Genomic DNA, 24,518 nt, shown 5'->3' with positions numbered 1-24,518 from the left:
GAGCATATTCATTACTCTCTGCCAACGTCTCTATTGGTGAAAACGCTCCACCTCTCTGCTGGAAACTGTCTACTGCTTTTTCAAATGCAACATAAACAGCAAGGGGTTATGCACAGACAGTCGACCTGGAAAAAAAGTGTTATTTCATTCTGTCCATCAGAATAAAATGTTACCACTTTTCTCCTCCTCTCACTCCATCTCTCTCTCTCTCTCTCTCTCTGCCATCTGTCCATCTCTCGCTTTGTCTCTCTATGATTTTAAAGCTTTGCACTCAATTGAGTAAAGTCATTTCCACTTTGCGCTGAGGCTGCTGAAGTGTCCACCAGCAGTTATGTGCCAAATACTTGAAATCTACTTCAGGTTTGACAATTTAATACCAACGTGTGAGATCTCCCTGTCCTCACCCTCAGGGTCAGTACCCCACATCCACTCCAGGCTGCATACTGCTCTTGTTAGTCTGTGTGCGCACACCTGTTGTGCCTGTGTGTGTGTGTGCGCGTGTGCGTGTGCGTGTGCGTGTGCGTGTGCGTGTGTGCGTGCGTGTGTGTGTGTGTGCGCGCGTGCGTGTGTGTGTGTTCCCATTTGAAGAAGTGAGTTCAATTCAGTCCTCTGGTAGGCTAATTCAAATATTTGCTTTTGAACTGACATGATTTCTAGTGGGAAAGCTATTACGGGACTCAAGAATGTGTGCAGACTCAAACAGAGGAAGGCTACAGTCCGTTAGCCTAAGTGATACCTGTTAGCGCATGCAGGACTCTCCTCCCTGTGTATGAATTTGAGTGTGTTTGCATATGCAGACTCCTCTCTATGCATGTTCTCCTCACGCTAAACTCTCACGCACCCAACCCACGGGGCTGTTCCAATTATCACAGTTTGAACTGCGCCGCTATTTAAAGTCAGTGGGCCCTATCGTCGTAACGCCGTGTCTATGCTGTCGTGGACGAGCGCAGACTTCCATTTTGCACTTCAGCGCAGCTGTGGGTGTGCAGTATGCTAAACCAGGCATGGCTGCGCTAAATCCTCATGTTTGCTATCGTCCCACTCACTCGCCCTCGCTCTCAGTGATAGAGAAAATAAATCAATTCTATCGAAACAAATTATCCCCAACCAGACATGTCGGGTTTTCTGTGGGAAAATAAACAGGAACAAATAGGCTAGAGGATGGGGTTAATGGGAAATGAATAGAGGAAACGTGGACATTGTACCCTACTTGCAATATTATTGTCAATCAAATGTCCCTGTTTCCCTGTTCTATTTCCCAGTAAACCAAAGAACCCGAATTTGATCAATTAAAAGCTGCAAATCCCAGATGTTTTTAACAGGTCTACGATGCGATGGTTGTTGTGAGATGTTCAAATTACACATGGAGAGAATTACAGCACGCATCGCGCAGACTGTATTAAAGGGAATGCGAGACGGGAATCTGATTGGTTTGATTGATGTAACGCCCAGGCATTGCCATGCCACACCTGTGAATAATGCAGGTGGTTAAGACCGCTCAAATCCCATTTGGTGGCATTTTGCGGGGCACGGAGAATAGCTGATGAATTGACATGCCTCCAATTTGCATCTGCGCCCGGCGGTAAAGACGCGCAAGTGATAAATTATCGCTTTTGCCAAGATAGGGCCCATCATGTGCGCGTCTACTGGATGTGTTGTTGCTTTGCGGGTGCAGACATGCGCTACCATATCCTCACCTTCAAGACTAACTCTCCCATCAGGCCGTTCCACTGTCCGTCAGGCTGCAAGCTGCCATATTTGTGGTCCGGGGCGACGTAGATCTCATACTTGAAGCCCAGGTAGTTGGCCAGAGCATCCAGAACATCAATGGAGTAGCCCTGGTACTTCTTTGGTTTTCCAAGGACGTTCTCTGATACCATCACAAACGGCTCCTCCTGTAGAGCAAAAGATCAATCACTCAGTCACTAAGTTAATCAATCAATCAATTAATGAACTGTCTACGATACCACAATAACAGCTCCTCCTAGAAGGGGGAAAAGATAGATTCACCAAGACAAGATTCTATACGGAAAAAGGAAGTCATTTTTCAACACATTCTTAATCAAACTGTCTTATTGCAGGGTTTCCTATTTATTTAGAGAGCGAATTTGAAATTGTCAAGTAAAATCAAATATTGAAAATGAATGGTGACACCATGCTGTTTGATGGATCAGTTTGCATTGTATCAAAAATGATTGCATATGGAATGGTTGAACCTTGTGTTGATCAAAATCGCCATGGCAACTGAACGTTTGTCGCTGCGGTTGACTGACCGCACTATATGAACACACTATAAGGCGGGAGCGGAAAAGGTTGTTATTTCTTCACTTTTAGTCCAGAGAGAATGGAAGCCAGGAACACATAGTCATCTTAGAAAAAGATAGACTGACTTCATTTTTATCCACTTGGATTTAAGGTTTGGCTCAGACAAAAAGAAATGTCTCTTTAACCCTCATTTCTTTCATTCCGCCTCTGGCTTTCTTTTTTATGTCTTCCTTTATCTCTCTTCTTTAATAAATCCCTATTGATGAGTGAAATGTTTTAGGCCGTTACGTCGTGCAGATTTATGAGGGCCTGTGTGTGTTATTGACTGGATAGCGGCTGCACATTAAGCACACACATTCAGACACAGACACAGACACACACACACCCAGGCTGTGCTATACGCATTAACTTAGCGGTTTCTAATCCTTGCTAGCTCCCGCCGTTCAATAAGCTATTAAGCAGTGAGTGGACATGCATGCCAAGTCCCTCTCTCGCCACAAGCATCCATCAATCAAGGCAAGAACACCACTGCACACACACAGACACACACACACACACACACACACACACACATGCATATGTATCACGCAATAACTGGCACATGTACTGTATGTACGCACACACGCAGGCACGCACACACACGCTCATACACAGCAAAATGCCACTGATGATATATAAATGCATGTGCACCTTTCAAGCTCATTACCAAGGTAAGTTATGCTAACAGAAGTACTATGATATTTTAATTGGCACTATGAACACAGTAGGTAAAAACAGGGTACTGCATTAAATGAGCATTAAAGAACAAAGCCTTTTCAAGTGGATGGGTGTATGAATATCGGTACGGTATGTGCCGCTCCGGTTTCATTTCACGTGAGGGATCGCCCCGCTTCCCAGCATAGAGAGTCAAAGTCACACCCACTTCCGGGTTAGGCATACGAACCAAGGGATTTCATCAACAGAAACAAATAGCATAGCTGATTACTTATATATATATATATATATATGTATATACTGTATATAGTTTAAAAGATCATACTGTATACAAGTTCGGGAGGCGACGAGTCACGCTGCATGGGCCTCATTTGCATAAAGTAGACTCAAGCTCAACTTTATGTAAGTGAGCGTGCAGATTCTCCTTCCGGAATACAGAGAGCTATTAGCTAGCTACCTGTCACTCAGACACATGTTCAACAAGCTGTGAAGGGGGCGAAACAATGGACACACTTCAGCAGGAAAGACTATTGTGATTCAGCCCGTTCTCATTCCGAACACGTGTCAGAGCCCCGCTTTGGCAAACGCCTTTAGCAACGTCCTTACCACTTTGGCAGTAAGGACACTGCCCATGTGCTTATATTATACTAGCCAGATTATAATGATACAAAGTGGGTTGAGAATCGGCAAAGCCATCCTTTAAGGACGTCGCTAAAGGTGCTTGACAAAGCGTGGCTCCTGGATGAGTACGGACTGGAGTGAGAACGTGTTGTGTGATTTTGCAAAGGCTTGATAAATGAAGACATTTTTAGCTTGGCTACATGGTATTTAGGTGAAAACTGAATTGCAAAAGCGATTGAGCTGCTCCGTGGCAAAACTGGGTTAGACATTGCGTAAGTCCTCTCTGCACTTTCCCCAAACTTCAACTTATCCATAAGGGTCCATAGGGAGGAAGAACATCATCTCCATCTTCAGTCGCCCTCCCCCACACCACCACCATGTTCTTCTTTTAATTTATTTTTTATAGTTCTAGTTTATGTTGCATTGATTACTTTCCAATTACATGACACACACACACACACACACACACACACACACACACACACACACACGTATAGGCGCACAAACACACAAGCCACACACACAGATTCCTGTCAGCCTTGTCATCTCACACACAATCATAGCAGCAGGAAATCAATAACAGGCAAGGAACTGTATATGTGAACCTCTGTGTGTAGTGGTGTGTGTGTGTGTGTGTGTGTGTGTGTGTGTGTGTGTGTGTGTGTGTGTGTGTGTGTGTGTGTGTGTGTGTGTGTGTGTGTGTGTGTGTGTGTGTGTGTGTGTGTGTGTGTGTGTGTGTGTGTGTGTGGGTGAGTATAAGTACTGAAAGCATGTTTATCCCATTACGGCGCAGGTAAGCCTGGGACAACAGAATGCGTAGCAGATCAACACTGCATCAATCTCTCTCACACACCATTTACACCTGGTATTAAAATGTGATCTGTATCTGGACACGTTATTTGGATAAAGCAAAATGCATGGTATTGCAAGGTGTAAATTACCACAGTCTGACCAGTAGTCTGGCCCCTACCTAAGATCTGAACACAATGCGCGCGGCTGGGTCTTAGGTAGGTGTAAACACAATCCATACAACATGCTATAGACGGTTTTAACTTGACAACAAAAACATTCTAAATTGAACCCCCACTCACTTCCTGTTGCAGTGTTTGCTATGGACATAAAAGAAAAAAAACATTCAAGTGCAGGACTGACCATTCCGTGAAAACCGTCTATACAGCTGAGCGGCGAAAACAAAAGTAACGATGTCGAGTTAATATTTCTGCAGTTTGCCGAATGCTGAGAAAAAGGAAGTGCTCTGGGGTTGCGCTCTGGTGAAAACCGTCTATAGATAAGTATTATGTGTCTCGACTATTAGATAATAGCGACAACATAGTGTATAACTCAGCTATTTTTATAACCTAAACAAATCCATATAGACCGCACACACGCAACTCCTCCCTCTGGCTGATCAATGCACTACAAAGATGATTGAGGGGGAGAGAAGAGGTGCAACGCCGATCAAAATGAATAGGATAAGAGGAGATGTGTTCAATGCTGTCAATGTTCAATGCAGACCTCAACACTAAATATCCTATGGTAAATGTTACATGTTAAAATGTTAAAATGTTCAGCAAAACTTATGTGCATGAACCATTCCTACAGGAGCGTTGGAGGACACAGATCCGATCTCGATGAGGAATAACGAGAAGGCGTTAAAAATACCAGGTGTAAACGCAAAGGCAAGATCGTATCGTTTATTATCCGGGTAACGTGCCTGGATACAGATCGCATTTTAATACCAGGTGTAAATGGGGTTCCTTGCTCTCTCATTGTTTCTGTTTCCTGCAATCGCTCTATGTCACCTGCTATTCCCCAGCTGTGACATCAAGTATTTGTTATGTTTCCACCTGGCACATTCTCCCTCTGTCCCTAAACATATGTCTGGATAGCTCCTCCCTCTCTGTATCTACCCATGCATCCATCCACCCATCAACCAACCCCTCTCTCCTTCCCACCCCTACTCCCTTCATCTCCAACATCCCCCCTCTCCCCTCTGTCTCCCCCATGTTCCCTCCATCTCTCACTCACACCTTCCCCTCTTTCCTCACTCATTCTATTGGCACAGATTCATATCCCCAGTCTCCTCTTGACTAGAAGTGCCGCGTGAGCTCTCTCTGCTCCGCTCTAGTGTTTTTGGAGAAATGATTGGGACTGGGAGTGGCAATTTCCCGTGATGAAGAAGAGATGGCATCTGAAGATCTCTCCGAGGGAATGTTGGGAGTCACTGAGTCATGTGCTGATTTGCAACACAGAGAGTGCTTTCAAAGGATGCTGTGGATTTACTGCTGAAATTGGTGTAAAATTCATTGCGAATAACTCTCCCAGTCTCCGTGGTGGATTTGGTTTCATTGTTTTAAAGTTAACTTCCTTGAGTTGCATCAAATTAGATTAGGGCAAGTGTGAGTCCATGAGTTGCACCAAGCCAGAATCTTGGGAAATTTGACATTCTCTCTTGCAAATCCACTCTACAACTAAAAACTAGAAATAACGCCTCGCAGTTGTATGCCTCCGCCAACAAGTCAGCAGTCTACATCCATGTTGTCTGTGCAGACTCATACAAGGACAAATACCTTGAAGCCCACAGCGCAGTGGTGTGGCCATTCAGCCTTATGGCACTTTAGGCAATGCTTGGGAGGACCTCAACAACACGGCTAATCGTTTTCAACATGGAAAATGGTCCTACCCCTACCCCAAAAACAACCACATCCCTCCCAACCACTCACCCTATCCACCCCTCGAACCCTAGTCTCGCTGGCCAGCCTCCTCTCCTTTCCGTGAGAGTCGTCTGGCTGCACGGAAACAGGCTACTGGGATAAGCCCTCCCTTGCTCTACAGCTGCCCCCCATTGGAGCGACTGTTTCAGTCGCGGGCGGATGTCCGCTCCCGGCTTATTACAAGCTCTGTCATTGGCACCGACCATGTCAATCAGAGCGGCTTCCGCTCCCTCCTCCCTGTGTGTCGCTGTAAACAGTGCCCTGCCGCCTCAGTGAAAACAACAACGCTAACTAGCTACCAAGCTAACGGCAGAAACCTACACGCTAGCTCGTTGCTACATGCTGAAAATGGCAAGTTGGATTGTTGGAAACTATTTTCCAAGGTCACTGCCGCCAACGTGCGCCGCCCATCGCAATCCCACAATGGAGACCTGCGCCGCCAGACTCTTCTCACGGGGGGGGAGGGGAGGCTGGCCAGCGAGACTACTCGAACCCCAACTCTATGGATAGGAATGACCTTCCTATCCATAGTTACGGCCCCTTTCCCCTATCCCCACCCCCTTCTCTGACTGCGGCCGTAGACATTCCCCCAACCCACCCCTCGAAACCTGACTTTCTACGATCTTCCTATCCCTAGCTACAGCCCCTTTCCCCCAGCCCCACCCCCTTCTGTCACTTCAACAACCCCTCCCACCACCCGCATCCCACTAGTCACTCTTTCTTATTATTATTCTTTTATTTATTATTTCTTTCAACATTTCAGGCAACCAATTCCAGGCGATCCTATCTGGGGCGGTGACTCCAAGGTTGGGAACCACTGCCCTAGCCACTCTATCTAGTCACCCCTCAAACGCCGACCCTCTACGTCTAAGACCTTCCTATCCCTAGCTATGGCCCCTTTTCCCTATGGCCCCGCCCCTTTACCTCACCACATGCCTTCACACCACACAAACCCCATAACCACTCCCCCTACCCTTCCCTCAAATCCTGACTCTCTATGACCTTCCTATTCCTAGCTATAGGCCCATTTACCTAGCCCCGCCAGGCTTTCCTTGATGGAACGGACAGACATGCGGCCACAGTAACCTTGAATGTTGACCTTTGTCCACGAAAATCTAACCAGTTCATCCTTGAGTCCAAGTAGATGTTTCAGCTAAATGTTAAGAAATTCCGTCAAGGCATTCCTGAGATATCATGTTAACAAGCATGAAAATAGCAGTCGTGAGGTCACAGTGACCTTGAACTTTGACCTTTGACCAATCAAATCTAATCAGTTCATCCTTGAGTCGAAGTGGACGTTTGAGCCAAATTTAAAGCAATTCCATGAAGGCGTTCCTGAGATATTGCATTATCGAGAATCGGTAGGCGTGATAGTGACGTCGATGTGTCGAAACGTTGATTAGTTCATGCAACCCCTACCCCATGGGCTCTTGGGAGAAGCACTATCCCATGCCTTACTGACACAGCACTAATAAAGCAAAACTAAATATGTAGATCAGATCAGATTCCATATTAAAAATAAAGATTTCCTTTAAAAACTAGTAAAGAAAGAAAGGGCGGCTGTGGCTCAGGAGGTAGAGCGCATCGTCCACCAACCAGAAGGTCGGTGGTTCGATCCCTGGCTCCTCTAGTCTGCATGTCGAAGTGTCCTTGGTCAAGACACTGAACCCCAAATTGCTCTTGATGGCTGTGCCAGCACCCTGCGTGGCAGCAGGCCGCCTTCGGTGTGTGAATGGGTGAATGTAGGCACATTGTAAAGCACTTTGGATAAAAGCGCTATATAAATGCTGTCCATTTACCATTAAAGAAAGAAAGACAGATTGATTGATTGATTGATTATCAATTATTTGGTCAGTCAGTACTTGGTGCTTGTTGAAAACTGTCTAATCAATCAGAGGAAGCCTCAGAAAGAAAGAAAGAAAAACGTTGAGGTAAACAAAGTCAAAACAGGACAACAAGTTTCTGGCACTAAAGAAGTTACTCTAAAAAAGCAGCAGGAAAATAATTTGCAGGAGGACCAGTGAGCCCAAACTCAATTCATCTTCGGTCGCATTTGCAACCAAGGTGCAAATGGTGGCACTTTGCAGCCCTATAGAGGAGCATAAGCACATAATTAGTCATTTAGCTGTGCCTTATGAGCATCCATTTACGGTAATAATCGATAGCCCCGCCTAATCAATAGCATCAATTTAGAGTCACCGGTCCTAATAGTGCTGTGATCTCATTGCCAATTAATTAATCGATAAACATTCAATGGACAAGAGTCTGGCTGATTGGATAGATCGAAAACATTAATGTTTGTGTGTGTGTGTGTGTGTGTGTGTGTGTGTGTGTGTGTGTGTGTGTGTGTGTGTGTGTGTGTGTGTGTGTGTGTGTGTGTGTGTGTGTGTGTCTGTGTGTGCACATGTTCCTGCTTGCTTGTGTATATTAGAGGGCAATTAAGCTGCTATGTATGGGTTAAGAGCAGACCATCCTCGGGGGCATGGTGGTGCAGTGGTAAGCGCTGTCACCTCACAGCTAGAAGGTCCTCGGTTCAATTCCCACCTGGGACGCTGTGAGCGCTGAAGGAGTGCGTGCCCGTCCGCATGTCCTCGAGTGCCCACCGGCCGGGTGGGGTCGTCAAAAGGGCCTTTCTGTGTGGAGTTTGCATGTTCTCCCCGTGCCCCCTGGGGGTTTCCTTCATATAGGAACCCCACACCAAAACATGCAATATCCTGGTTGCTGAAGTGGTGCCTCCTCTGGTCGTTAGGGGCGCCTGTTCGGAGGGAGGGGAACTGGTTGGAATAGCGTGAACCTCCCACGTGCTCCCATGTCCTGCCGGTGAAGCATCCCCTGTCAGGTGAAAAGAAGCGGCTGGCAACTGCCCATGTCTCGGAGGAAGCATGGAGCCAGTTTTGGCTCTCCCCAGATCGGCAGAGGGTGGAGCATCAACCAGGATAAATAAATTTAAATTAGCACTAATGGGGGATAAAAATGGGATAAAAAAATCGGGGAAAAAATATTGAGAAAAAAAAAAGAGCAGACCATCCTCACAGGAAAAACGACCACAACATAGGTCTATTTTCCAAGGTGTTTAAAACAAACAAAGTTGTCGTTTGCGACCTCTTGTGGTTGTGTGAGTAACTGCATGTGTGCAGATGCTGAAAGCGATGCCACGGAGTGCACCATTCAAATAAGCCGGGGCGCAGTAGGGTGAAGGGGTGGGATCGTTGGAATGGTTGGGCCGGGTTCGTGTCCAGCATGTGGACACGCCATGTCCAACATGTCCAACAAAATAGGCAAGTAACACCGATGTTTTACAGCCCAGTCGCGGCATGAGCTGCCGCTGAACCCGTGGGTCACGTGCCTGGTGGCAGCTCGAGAGCAGGAGAGTGCTCCGAGCCTGGAACCAGGAAGTAGCAGCATGTCGAATCTCAGCAATATACTGCATGCTGTTTGTGTTTCGTGCATATATGTTTGGAAGTCAGTGGAAATAGACCTATTGTGTTGTTTCGGTATGAGGGCGTGTTGGATAAGAACCTTGTACCTTACATACAGAACACCGTTTACATCAGAGCAGACAAAAGCCCAGGGCAGCAAAGAACAATCTGTTCCAGTTTTCCCCTTTAGAAACCTTCATCCTCATCATCATCTCTCTCTCTCACACACACACACACACACACACACACACACACACACACACACACACACACACACACACACACGCAAACTTAGATGGTACCCTCCAACCATTCTCACATACTGTACAAAACAGTACACCAAGGCAACACTCTGGACACTTCACAGTTTCTATCCGGAGGCCCTCCAGAAGGTGTCGTAGCACGCACGCATGCAGACACCCAAACACACACGCATGCACACATGCATGCACGGACACACACACACACACACACACACACACACACACACACACACACACACACACACACACACACACACACACACACAGATGCACACACACACACACACATACACACACACACGTACACACACAGATGCACACACACACACGCACACACACACATAACCCGGCGAAGAAAGCAGAGTGTGGATGGGGGGGCTGCCAGATAAAGAGAGAGAGAGAGGTAGAGAGAAACCCCCACACAGTGATGGGGGGGAAGGGGTGCAGCGTTAAAAAAACACAGTGCATAAGCCCTTCCCTCTGACAATGATGAAAATCACAGAGACTGCAAAAAAAATGTAAGAGAAAGAAGAAGGAGAGCTAGCGTCAAAGATGTCTAGCATTATCTCTTCTCTCCTTCTCACTTCAAAGGTGGGATATGAAGAATTCACAGCCATGAATCTTTAAAGCACTCATGGGACGTAGTCAAATCGACGCTGCAGGCGAGACAGAGAGAGCAGGGACTCTCGCTATCATGGAGACTCCAACAGTCTCTATAGCACCCAGCCATCAAATGGAAGATAATCAAATGATAGCTCGGTCCATCGGTGAGCTCACTCTCTCTCTCTCTCTCTCTCTCTCTCTCTCTCTCTCTCTCTCTCTCTCTCTCTCTCTCTCTCTCTAAGCTTCCGCTGCCTCTTCCTCTCATCTCAATACTTGGTTCTCTGTCTCTCTATTCACCTTATTCTTTGTCCATACTGTATAAGAACACTTCTGCATGACGTCATTTTGTAATCGTCTTTCCGTTTTAGACACGGAAGTAGATTACGCCTACCGTAGTCATTTTTAGACTTGCCAAAAAGCTGTTTTCAAGCTAAAAAAAAACTGTTTTAAAGTTTTAATATTTTTTCGGGTGAGAACCGGAACATTCCAAATATGTGACCAGTTTATCAGAATGACGCCTATTTGGAAATATTTAACGAGCAGCGAGTACTGAGAGCGCTGGCTGTGCTGACTGGTCGGACTAGCTAGTATCTGTTAGTGTCCTCTAGTAAGAGAGTGGCGTCAGCGGAGGACCAAAATGCGAGACTCATTAGCCAATGAACAGCCAGGAATTGGTCTTGCGCTACTTTTGCATGCTAAAATAAAGCTGATAATGTACAATTTGGTTCAAGGGATGAAAAACCCTTTCACACAAAACACAAACTGTCTATTTTGCTGCAACTCGACAGTGCTGCTTTTTTTACTCAAGAGTTCCACTTTCTACTTCCTGGAAAAAAACTGGTCCATTGGAGTGAATGGAGATGTCGGAACTCTTCTATTATACGGCTCTGGTATCTGTCAAATCCTACTGTAGGCTTACTGGCAGTGAGAAAACACTGTCGACGTGCTTTCATAACTAACGTGAAATGCCGACCGGGTACAGCCATCGGCTCCTCGCAGCAGTAATTACGCTATGAACATGTAACTGAAGTTGGCCGCAGTGTAGCTTCTGAATGTTGCCAAACTTCATTCATAGTGACGTTTTGTTTTGGAATTGGCCGCCAACTAGCGCTGAACCGGAAGAACAAATACAATTGCGTCTAACGCGGAAGAGAGAAAAAGTGGATGTGGTGAATAAGGTGAATAGGCCCAGACACACCAAACCAACGTGAAAGAACTAGCGGCAGTGAAGGCTGACTGATTGCCTCACGTCTCTCCTGTGTCGGGGCAAAAAAGGTGCAGCCAACTAGCGCGTATGTTCTGCGCCTGTATGAGACCTGGGAATGTGGATACAGAACAAACTTAAGGTTTGGGGTCAGAGGAATACATTTCCTTTGTGGTGATGTGCATTCGTCTCGCCCACCCTGGCAAGCAGGGTTGTCTGCTGAGTCATCTCACTCATATTATTCCCCAAACCGGCGTTTATTTCTAATAATGGTGAGATGACCACTATGTGATGTGGGAGCTCCGTATGCCTGCAAGCTCATGGCTCCCACCTGACAGGAATTCATTGCCAGGCTTCTTAACTGTGTCCAAAGACACGCACAGGGCTGACACGTCCAGTCTATAGAACTGAACCAAAGACACGCACAGGGCTGACACGTCCAGTCTATAGAACTGAACCAAAGACACGCACAGGGCTGACACGTCCAGTCTATAGAACTGAACCAAAGACACGCACAGGGCTGACACGTCCAGTCTATAGAACTGAACCAAAGACACGCACAGGGCTGACACGTCCAGTCTATAGAACTGAACCAAAGCAAGCGGCCAGGTCCAACTCACCGCTGCACAAATGTCCTGAATAGGCACTCCCCTGAGGGCCGTCTGGAAAGTCCCGCGAGACTTTACAGACGAGAGTTGTGTCTCTCACTGACCCGACAGGCAAAAATGGGCTGCCTGTAACTAGTGAAAAGAGCGAGGGGGAGAAATGCAGTCTGATCGTTCCTTAGGGAACAGTTTATGACGATATGCGTCGAAAACGGGAATAAAACTGTCTATTTAAATGGAGGAAAAGCATGCTGCCACTTGGCCCTCACGGAGCTCCATTCTAGGAGTGGCTTGGACGCTATTGATCTCAAAACAACGCCTAAAACGACAAAAACGCTGCGGAGAGCATTGGGTGAGTCGTCAGATCATAATTAGGAGAGGGGTTCAGGTTAAAAAAAAACGAAATTCTCCTTTAAGTGTGGGCCGCACTACGAGCTAATGCTCAAAAACAACAAACATATCCACTGAATCATCGCCAGCTTTGGTTTAACGTAATGCCAGCTTAGAGGTTTCCCCTCCTCTCGGAACCTGTGTGGGGCATGGATTGCAAATTACAGTAGCTTTCTGATCATCTGAAACTGTAGAACAGAAACATACTAGTAACTGACCTCTATCTATGTGCTATCAGTCTTGTGACTGATAGCACATAGAGGTCACGTGGAGGCTGGGTTTACCCAGGCTAACTGGCAGCAGCCATGTTTGCGTCGCAGCTGTGATGTCATGAGCGTGCGACAACAATAGGTCCGTTTCCAAGGCAAAGATAAAGCATGATTATCGGCTGATAATTTAATGGAAAAAGGCCATTATCGGAATAATAAATAATAACGCAAAATGGCCATATCGGCCGATAATTTATCGGTCCGATTATTTATCGTGCATCCCTAGTTAGAGATCATAGTCACCTTTCCATCCCCTGGAGCAGTTAAAGTGCCTGCTCTCTCTTCTCGTGCACTGATGCGCTTAACCCGCTGACCAGTTAATCAGAGTGAATTCTCTCACTGACCAGCCAATCAGAGTGATTTCTCTCACTGAGCAGCCAATCAGAGTGATTTATCTCAATGACCAGCCAATCAGAGTGATTTCTCTCACTGATGGCTTGGATTGAACATGCTGACGTTGACCGTCGGCCCGGTGTGTCTGGGGCTTATCTCATCAGTGTGCGTCTGCCACTTTTCATTCTTCCCACCCTTCACCTCACGCAAGCTCTCAAACCATATCCTCTTCCTCATCTCCGCAGGGATGAGGAAGATAGAGTAGATAGATAGAGTACGCAAAGGGATGACGGCTGACATGCTAGAAGTCAGCACAACAGTGCCTCTCTGAGTCTTGGGGGTGCATGGCAGGAAGGTTTCCGAACAGCGAGCACTGGAACTAGTTCAAACGAAAGAATATTCTGACACTGAATGCTGTTGCATGGAAAAACCTTTGAGCTCCAACCTTGACAATGGGCCACTTGTCTGAATCCTCTATTGGTGGAGAGATGAAATATAAAGCCCGCTCAGAAACACACGCAGACAAAAACACAGCAGTCAGCTGTACTCACCAGGACAGTGACAACCCGTAGCACCACTCCTCTCATGTTGTTCTCCAGTTTCCTGTCTGTCAGTGTGCCGTTCAAGCCGTGGACTGGGTCCCATGTCGCCAGCTGAAATATGCATGCACATACACACACACACACACACACACACACACACACACACACACACACACACACACACACACACACACACACACACACACACACAAAGAAACGGTTAGATTCACAACAGATATATCATATATGGGCATAGGGTTTGGTTTTCCCAGTTATACCAGAACACACTTTGGTCAAGCTCTCTTTGGCAGGTGCACCCTACCCACAAGATTAACACATAAAGGGACTGAAGACAAGAAAGACAAGTGGGGACATCAGAAGACAGTCGGCTGTTCACTTGACAACACAAAGAGGAGGGAAGACATGGTGTAAGACAGCATTGTGATATACAGTATGTCCATCTGTCTATATTCAGTTGTCATGTTCCATTACATGACTAGACATTTACCGGACTAGACAGATAACTAACAGACCCCAGTAAAGAGGCTGGAGTCATTATTCCCTCTTCACTTGCCTTTTAATTGGACAAACTGTAAAATTGAAACAGAGAAGTACAGTAGAATGTTCGATACATAAATAATACATTCTAATTGCACATTCAAAATTTCAAATGTTGTTAATAATCTGTTGTTGTACTACTACTATTACTACCACTACTACTACTACTACTACTACTACTACTACTACTGAACTACATCTCTACAACAATGAATAAATTGTATCCTGGTGAACATTCAAAGATATAAACAAACAATAAACGGAAGCAAATATGTTAAAAATATCGCAGTCGTCATGTGAAGCTGGTCAATAGACACACCCTGTGAGCTCAGCTCTGAACTCTAAACTAGCTTAACTGATGCATTCGACAATTCTTCATAAAAAACAACTAAAAACAGTACAAATTTGATGAAATGAACCTTGCAAATGTGTTACAGTCCTTGCAGTACTTACAGGCATATGTAATCCAAATGTCATCAAGAAAAGAACAGTGATGAACTGCATGCTTTTTGCAGCCAAATGGGGGCGCTGCACTACCTTAAAAAACACCAACACAACTTGTCCACAAGTGGGTGCTGAGTGACCTATCCTAAACTACCACCACAGTCTATCTATCCGATAGATTGTGTTGTTATGTTGCTGTCCGAGCTACTAGTATGCCCCACTGCAGGCTACATGTATGTACTGTATATAGACAGTACATATTTTGCTGTGCATCAAGCCACCAAGGCTCATGCCTATTGCAGTATATGTAAATGTACCTGTTATTAAAAGTGATTTTGAATGTCTCCAATTCAAAGCTACTTCATGCATCCAGGGCCCCACTTCGATCTGTATCAAATTGCATCATAACCTTTCCGGCCCTCTCCCTAGAAGCACATTATTAAATTCCAAAGCATATTTTCTTCATCTATATACTGCCTTCTGCTTTCAATAAAATATTGTTTTTAGCGTCAAAGATCAACCTCGCCGGGTTTCCCTGTAGAGAGCGGCTGCACAGAAAAGCAAAGAGTGACTGTCTGTTATCCAAAGGCAAACACACACAACCACGCGCGCACACGCAAACACACACACACACACACACACACACACACACACACACACACACACACACACACACACACACACACACACACACACACACAGTTACAAGGCACACCACCAGAGGAGCATGCTGCAGAGAGAAATGTGGGACAGCTACTGTTTGTTTTCCAAAGCCTAAAGTTTCAGTTTAATGTCATTCTCTGTCAAGATCAATTCTTTTCTGGGTCCAACAGTTACAATAAAGCCTGTAGCTGAACTGGTTTCTTTCAGTCAGCTTTTGCATTACTAGAGCTCCATCAGCAGCTGACAACCCAATGGATAACTGCAGAATGGTCAAAACTAGTTATTTAAATACTTTTGTCATACATGTTTCCTAAAATCTGGTAGTTATTTCCAAGGAGGTAACAACATTGTCTCTCTCTATTGGCAATTGCCTAACCGTCTATCTGGCATACATTCAGTTTGATAAACAATTTGTCTGTGGCTGTCATTTGAATTTAGATGTTCATGAATTTGCTACATGTCTATCAGCATTTGAGCACACACACACACACACACACACACACGCACGCACGCACGCACTCACACACACACACACACACACACACACACACACACACACACACACACACACACACACAGCAAAGTAGATTGTGTCATGTGCTATTCTTGTTTTCAGCCTGAAGGGGGTAGTGTGGAGCTGGAATCTGTGATAGAGTCTCTTACTGTCTATCTCCCACACTTCTTCTATTTCTCCAAAGACCATTTCTGTGAAGATGAACCAACTAACCTTCTATCAGAACACAGAGGCATTGCTGCTGTAATTGCTGGGCTTTTTGTAGCTCTTTCTCTCTCCGTCATAAACCTCCTTTGAAAACCAGATCACTCCGGCATTATCGTTTTCCTGCTACGGCCCCTGTCAATACAACCCTTGATCATCTAGTTTACGTGTGTGTGAATACACCCAACATGCCTGCAACCTGCGCCCGCTCCCTATTATTATACTGTGTGTGTGTGTGCGTGTGCGTGTGCGTGTGTGTGTGTGTGTGTGTGTGTGCGTGTGTGTGTGTGTGTGTGTGTGTGCTTGCTCTTAATATGGTTTAATTGAAGGCTCCACTTTCCTATACTTTAAAATCTGAGACAGGGGGTGGATGGAAGGTGAGAGAGAAGGAGAGAGGACACAACGGAGACAGAGAAAGGACACCAGATAGAGCGAGAGATACCATGCACAAGAGAGAGAGATAGAGATAGAGAGAGAGACAGAGAGAGAGAGAGAGAGAGAGAGAGAGAGAGAGACAGAGAGAGAGAGAGTGAGCGGCAGCACACAAACAAGAGGTGAACTGATATAGATAGTGACTTGAGCAGAGATGATGAGAGGCACTTATAAGAGCGGGGCCTCATAGCACAGCAGCTGTTCTAAGTGCTTGTAAAAACGCGCGCGCGTCTAATCAATAAGACATTAGCGGTGCAGCCGATCGCCACCCTGATATACAGTGCAGCCAGGCTATACGCTACTTAGCATACAGAACTGACCCCACATCCAGGAAACAGGTAGCACTCAAACAGGCACATACGCACACACACACACACACATGTAGCTAGCGCACACCTTATTAATTATGTATGCCACTTATGTCAATTGTGTATGTACACGTTTTGTAAGTCAAGTTTAACACACAACACAGTCACAAATTGAAGCACAGCTGTTCCTGTAGGTCAGCAGACACAGACAGAACAGACGCATATCTACATGTATGTATGCAGCAAATCTTTCAGTGGAAATACATTTAAATATTTCAGTGATTTTGAGGGAGAAAGTGTTGACTGGAGGAGAAGAGGTGTGTGTCCACTCAGAGAGCTGATACTGTATGGCTCTGGAGCAGCTGTTCCAAACTATAAAAAGTGTTCAATTAACTCGGATGGGCGTGGAGTTACATAACTCTGACATAGAGATGATTGTTTAACACCCTCAGAGTTACATTCTATGCATAAACTGGCCGGGAAGCAGGTACACACACACAAATATGTACCTGCAAGCATGGCACACACACACATTATAAGCACAGGCGCACACAGACACATAATAAGTGCATAGACACTGGCACACACACACACACACACACACACACACACACACACACACACACACACACACACACACACACACACACCTGTGCTCTCGTGTCTGTCCTTCAGTAATGTGGCGGAACAGTGCAGGGTCAAGTAAGGAACGTGACATGAAAACTAAAGTGACTCCGCACACTAGAACATTATGCATTACAGAAAGTGTTGTTGCTATGCTATTTATTTCAATAAATAGCCATCAATGAATAAGGGCAAAAAAATGCATTAATTTAGTCAATCAAATGTAATTTAAATTTCCCTGAAAGAAAGGTCTGCTGAATGAGGAAACACAGAGAGCTGAATTGTTGATGTTGTGGGACCAGGGGACTGTTTTGATTGAAAAGACAAAGCAGTAGATTAATAAATCATGACACATGCAAATTGGGTGGTGGAGAGCAGTGTGTTGTTTCCTTCCCCAAAAACCTGTCCTGGTCTCCTGATACTCAACCTAACTTGTGTGACAAAACAGAAAACACCTACAGTCAAATGTTGCCGAACCTTAGCAACTGCCTGCATTGAGCAGTTTGCATTAAAGGCCATTGTGATGGTATTCGGTTTTGCTGATTGGGAAGGAGTGTATAACCTTGCTTGTTCATAAAACCTCTGCTGTCAAATCCCATTTCTAGACATGACCTAAATCTGGGGTTAAAATGAATGCCCATTGCAAAGCAAATACAGAGACTATAAATGAAATAAGTGAGGCCCTATTTCTGTAAGCATTGATTTGCAAATAATTAAAAAGTAAGCATCATGCTAAATCAACTGAACACATTCTCCAGCATGTCTAAGCTACAGGAGTCCTCCTCTCTTCAACAAGGCTAGACGTAAATTAGCAATATTATCAACACAACAGCCCAGAATAAACATTGCCTACATAGTGCAGAGAAAACACACCAATAATTGGCAAATTAAGACACTTGAGGCTTGTGAGGCAACATCTCCCTGACGCTGCCTGCCCTAATAACATAATGAACTCGTAGCCACATGGTGGCAGACAAGACCACCGCGTGGTTGAACACAATGTAAACATGAGGTAAAAACAAACAACACATAATGGGTTTAACGTTACTTACTGGTTGTTTGCACGCACACCGTCTTGTAAATGTAACCCAGCAAGAGGCCCAACAAACACTACTTACATAAATACTGGCTATCTATATAAACACTGCCTCTTTCAGCAGCTGCAGCACTCTTCACTTTCACTTTCGCGCAACTGAATGTCAGCCGTTTTTTTCCCACCAGCAGGGGGCGTAGTTGCGCTTCTTGATTGACAGCCAATAAACCCTTTTCACGGGGGCCAATTTGTGTCAAAAATGCAGGGTAAACCCAGGCGCAAGCAAAACACTGAGGGTTTCCAACTTCCATGATTGGATAGATAGATAGATCATTTTATTTCTGTGTCATGGTCTGGGCTTACAAGACACAAATCATTCAGATTCAACAATGCAAACAAATGAACAAACAAGTTACAATAAGTTCAAACATAAACAAGACAAGAGTCATTTCAGATAAACATCTTCTCCATTCTGAGTTTCCAAGCTCTGAATTTGGAAACCCTCATTAGTGTGTTGTTTGCACCTGTGCTTACCCTGCCTTTTCAGCACAAAATGGCCCTCGTGAAAAAAGGTCTATTAGGCAGCCATAGATAGATATCTACTTCTGGTGATGTTGTACAACTCTTGAAAAGTGGTTTTAGGACCACCCCCTGAGACCAAAACAGAAAGCGTGACACACATATGAATTGACCAACCACGGACGGCGAGCCGGACTTCCATAACAGCCAATGAGATTTCTGATGGCAAAACCCAGAAATGCTCACTCGTGATTCAGACCCTCCGTCGCTGGACGCGTGCTGACGGAAGACGTTGGGACTGACCACGTGAGACTACATTCAACCCGTCTACACAGGTCGTCCTTGTCACATGAATACTGCATGATTCATATAGTCATAGCATCGCAGTTTTGTTTTGAGGCTGAAATATTGATCCGAAATGTTGGGTGGCAGGGAAAACAAAAGAGTTGTTTTTGCAGGTAAAACTTGACTTGTACTGTATTGAATTGTCGTCTGTAGCCTTTTCCCCTTCAGTGAAGGCATCTAACCTTGACTTCCCTCCACGGCGTCAACACAACAAGAGTTCTTGTTAAAGAATATTTTGAAATCCATGAAGTCCCTGATGCCTGTCAGACCAGCTCAGTCAACATCAAACATCTCTGTTGTGTCTTTGAGCCAGGTAAAACCCTGAGCTACACTGTTCCAATAACAGACTTAGGGAGCCAGATAAATATAAAGCTGGAGAGAAATTCACCAACTAACATTCTGTGAGGAGGGTGAGTGATGAAGTGAGTTTCTGATGAATCCCCCACAGTGTTTCAAACGTCACACAGCACGTGTCTGAGGCTGTCGACAACACAACAACACATTTCCTTCACAAGCACACGCACACCAAAGTGACAACGTGACGTGATGTGATGTCACAGTCCACCATAACCTGTGGCCGAGACATGTGATGTGTTGCAATTCCATGGTCGCCATTAGGGGTTGATAAAAGTAATAAATTACTTAATGTCCGTTCTGACATACTTTCCCAGAGTAGCTTACAGTACAGCTGTGTGTGGGCTTTCATTAGTCATCACAAGGGACAATGAAGGAAAGCGAGAGAGGGGAGAGAGACACTGCGAGAGAGAGGGGAGAGAGACACCGCGAGAGAGAGGGGAGAGAGACAATGCGAGAGTAGGGTGGCCACCCATCACTTAAAATACAGAATTGCCCCTTATCTGACAGTTAAATCACATGTCCCGTTTTGAACCAATACAGGACGCGGTCTGCCCCGTATTTTCATCCCACCGGCATTGCGTGATGAAAACCCACCCCACTCTGTGCCTGGTTGGTGCCTTCGTGCGTTAAGATTGGTTAGTTTTAGGCATAATCAGGGTCAGGCTGACACTCTGCTCTCTGACTGGCTCTGAACGGTGTGAGCCAATCAGAGGGCAGAGATGGGGTCTTCATTGAATTCCAGTTGAAAAATGACTGTTCCCACTATTTCCAGCAAGGGGAGGTGGGGGGTGGGGGGGGGGGACAAAGCGAGAGAGGGGAGAGAGACAACACCGAGTGGAAAGCAATAAGTGAAAATGAATAGATAGAGAGCGGAGCTGCAATATTATACCAAAAATAGGTTAAGCGACACTATCTGAATATCAATATTTACACTCCATATTTATATGTTTGACTTGCCTATAACAGGGTGGTGTGTTGCAGGCCTGGATGTGTATACTGTGTGGAGCTAAGATGGCAGCCAGGCTAGCAGAGAGGCCCACTGCTCCTCCTTATCTTCACAGCTCCAGATAAAGGCTCATTTCCCACCGACCGTGTGAAATGACTGTGCTGCATGTGTGTGTGTGTGTGTGTGTGTGTGTGTGTGTGTGTGTGTGTGTGCTGCGCATGTGTGCGCATGTGTGTGCACGTGCGTGTGCATGTGTGCGTGTGTAAGTGAATGTACCGCTGCGTCTAGGCCGTTACCGTAGACTGAGGCTTCACAACACTGCTATTAGCGTCCCGTAATGCCTTTCTTCCTATCGTATAGTGCTAGTGTTTTTTTCTTTACCTCCCTCTGCTGCTCACTTCTCTTTCTGCCTTCATTTTCTCCTCTGAAACATTCTTTCATTCCGTTGCTTTATTATTTTCTGTTTTTCCTCTAATGCTCCCTGCTCTCCCTCATCTCAAAATGTTAGATTTTGTTTTTGCAGGAAATGACATTTCAATCAGATTAAGGTGGACACACACGCATGCACGCAAGGGCATGCACGCAAGGGCATGCACGCGCACACACACTTACAGGCACACATGCACACATGCACACACACACACACACACACACACACACACACACACACACACACACACAGAGAGACATGTATGTGTTTTAGAGGCTTGTTCATGCAGTGGGAACACACTCCAGACCTAACCGAGCTAGATGAAGTTCAACAGTACTGTAGGCTCACATCAGTGGCTATTTTTAAGAGATTCACCATTGATGTGATGAATGCATCATTTGTGTGTGTGAGAGAGAGCGAGCCAAAACACGACCAAACATGCCACAGTAACATCCAGTAATTCGTCCATAATCCTTCCCGGCCGTCTCGAGGCTGATAAGACCGATAAATTGTCCAGGATGCCGTTTGAAAGTGAGTTGTCCATTAAACACTAACAACCCATCTCAGACTGGGCTGGGATCATTGCTGGGATATAGCCATTAGCTCTGTAGCTGTTGTTGTAGTCTAGCGCAAATGTAAGGAGCCATATGATTGGCTGAAAGCAAACACACCTGATTGGCTGATGAATCTGTCAATCAGAATCACATTTGATTGACAGCTTTATCAGCCAATGGTGACATTCGTTGACCTGCACGTCAGGGGAGTCTCAAAAAGTCACCACAGAAATTTCTCTCACAAATGTAGACAGAGGTTCACAAATGAGAAGCAGTTTGTAAATGCCCATTGAGCAATTCGCATGATCTGTGAATTTATATTACAAGTGTGCTTCAAAATAATATTTGTGAAGCAGAGCGTGTGCATTTCCGAATTTATATTACAAGTTTGCATAAAAATTATATTTGTGAACCAGAGCGTGTGCATTTGCGAAACAGATTGTGTGCATTAGTGAGTCCGAAATGCAACTGCGAACCAGAGAATGTGCATTTGTAAAAACAGATCGTGTGCATTAGTGAGTCCGAAATACAACTGCGAAATAAAGCATGTGCATTCGTGAAAAACCCTGCGTTAGTTCAATACTTCTGAGACTGTTCTAAGCCCATAGCAAAATGCCTTGTGTCTGGTGTCTGGTGCTCCGCATGACAAATCCCAATTTAATCCCTGCATGAATGTGCTTGGCAGTGTTTTCTTATGACTTATTATAACAGAGCAACCATGTTCCAATAGGAGAAAAACAAGAGCCTGGAAAATGGTTCCTAGCATTAACAAAAAAAGAATGCTACAGGAGATGAAGCAAAACTAATCCTTGCAGTCGACAATTCTCTCTCTGTCACGCGCGCACGCACGCGCGCGCGCGCACACGCACACACACACACACACACACACACACACACACACACACACACACACACAGACACAGAGACACACACTTGGGTGCTGGGAGAATTGAAGCTAAACCAAAACAACACAGACCAGTGAACTCTAGCATGGTGTCCTGCTGTTTTGCTATGCTAAGCTAACTCAGCTCATCATAGACAAAGACGATTTCCAACAGGTGGGAAAAGCCCAGCGAGCTGTAGCCTAAATAGCTCTCCCGCTATGTCTTGACATGCTAAACTAACTCCGCTAGCCACACACAGACCATGCTAATATGCCAAGGGCTTTCTAACAACTTCAAAACTATCAGCAAAGTTAAAGTGCCCTATGTTAAGGAGAAAATATCCCCCTATAATATAATATACTCTCAGGCTGTTCCCATGATTGATAAAGCGCAATATGAATGAAGATGAGCGACTCTCCCAAAGCTGGAAATCAAAGAGCCAATGATGACTCAAGTCATCAAGAAGCACTTTGGGACATTAAAATGTTTTTTTACTCTCATCATTTGTGTTCCTTTTGTCAGTCATTACAACGTGTCATCACAACTAATGTGATGGCAATAAAGTGAGAGAATCCAGCGTGTAGCATTGTTACATTGTGTCTTTAATGTTTCATCTTGCTCTCAGGGGGGATCTCTGCTGTGTCTGAAGCAGCTAACAGATATTCAAACAAACACTACGCAGTGAGTAAGTGTTGATTTATTCAGATCACTCTCAGCAGCAGCAGATGCTGTCGTTCTACCGACGTGACGAGCGAGATGTTGTATATCTCCCAGCAGGGCGTTAGCTTTTCATCACGGCTTCATGTCGTTCACATTGCTCATTGTTTCCGCTAGCCATTTGTTTACATTAACTTAAGCTTTTTTTCCAACTTTGCAGCTAAGATTTATGTTTTACTTCCCCGGGGAACTCCAGGGAATGATGCTTTTTATTTTACGTTTTGTAGAATACCTGTTGTGGAAGAATTTGAACGTCTGCCGTTTGTGGCACTTCTGTCAAAACAACAACGAGTAAACACATGCTTTGAATTGATATTTCAGTAATTGAGCAAGGTGTCTGGATCGGTATAACAGAGAATGACGTGATTTCTGTTGTCGAACAGGAAATAAAAATGCAATGAGAGATTGTGGGTTCCACGTCGATAAGCGTCAGCTCTGTTCAGGGTTCTTTCAACACTAAGCTTTATGTCAATGTGGACCTGGGTCGTACACGCACGCACGCACGCACGCACGCACGCACGCACGCACGCACGCACGCACGCACACACACACACACACACACACACACACACACACACACACACACACACACACGCACACACACACACACACACACAGGGGACTTGCTCACAAAGCAGATGGTAGGCTGCAGTGCAAGATACACTGTATCTTATCAGGTTTTACTATGACACAGAGAAAAAACAACAAAGCAAAAACAAAACAGTGGTTGTACTTTGATCACCTACCCACCTCCACCACCTGACACACACATGCACACACGCTCGCACGCACGCACGCACGCACACACATACATTCGCACGTACACGCACGCGCACACTCACACACGCGCGTGCGCGGGCGCACCCCTACCTCGGGGGCTCCAAGGGATGTCTAAGCACACACTTTTAAAAGTAATTGGACCATCGACCGACACTGTGTGGAGGCCAGAACAGCCATTTACTGTTACAACAAACCCTTTCAGTCTAGTGAATCCACCCAGGCACTCCACACACACGTGCACGCGCACACACACACACACACACA

At 45.4% G+C, this 24,518-nt stretch overlaps 1 protein-coding gene across 1 annotated transcript in view; it reads right to left on the bottom strand.

Moving 5' to 3' along the window:
• The window catches only part of grid2 (glutamate receptor, ionotropic, delta 2), a gene marked incomplete at both ends in the record, with an annotated part of 702,436 nt that overhangs the window by 128,354 nt on the left and 549,564 nt on the right, over window positions 1-24,518 (bottom strand). Inside the window, 2 exons of the mRNA XM_083643819.1 lie at window positions 1,698-1,895; window positions 13,952-14,053. Coding sequence (XP_083499945.1) covers window positions 1,698-1,895; window positions 13,952-14,053 — 300 coding nt within the window. The remainder of the gene's footprint in view (window positions 1-1,697; window positions 1,896-13,951; window positions 14,054-24,518) is intronic.

This window comes from Poromitra crassiceps (genome assembly GCF_964638095.1).
Source record: "Poromitra crassiceps genome assembly, chromosome: 10".
Lineage (NCBI taxonomy): Eukaryota > Metazoa > Chordata > Actinopteri > Beryciformes > Melamphaidae > Poromitra > Poromitra crassiceps.
The sequence above is the reverse complement of the archived record's forward strand: the minus strand, read 5'-3'. Positions and strand labels throughout refer to the sequence as shown.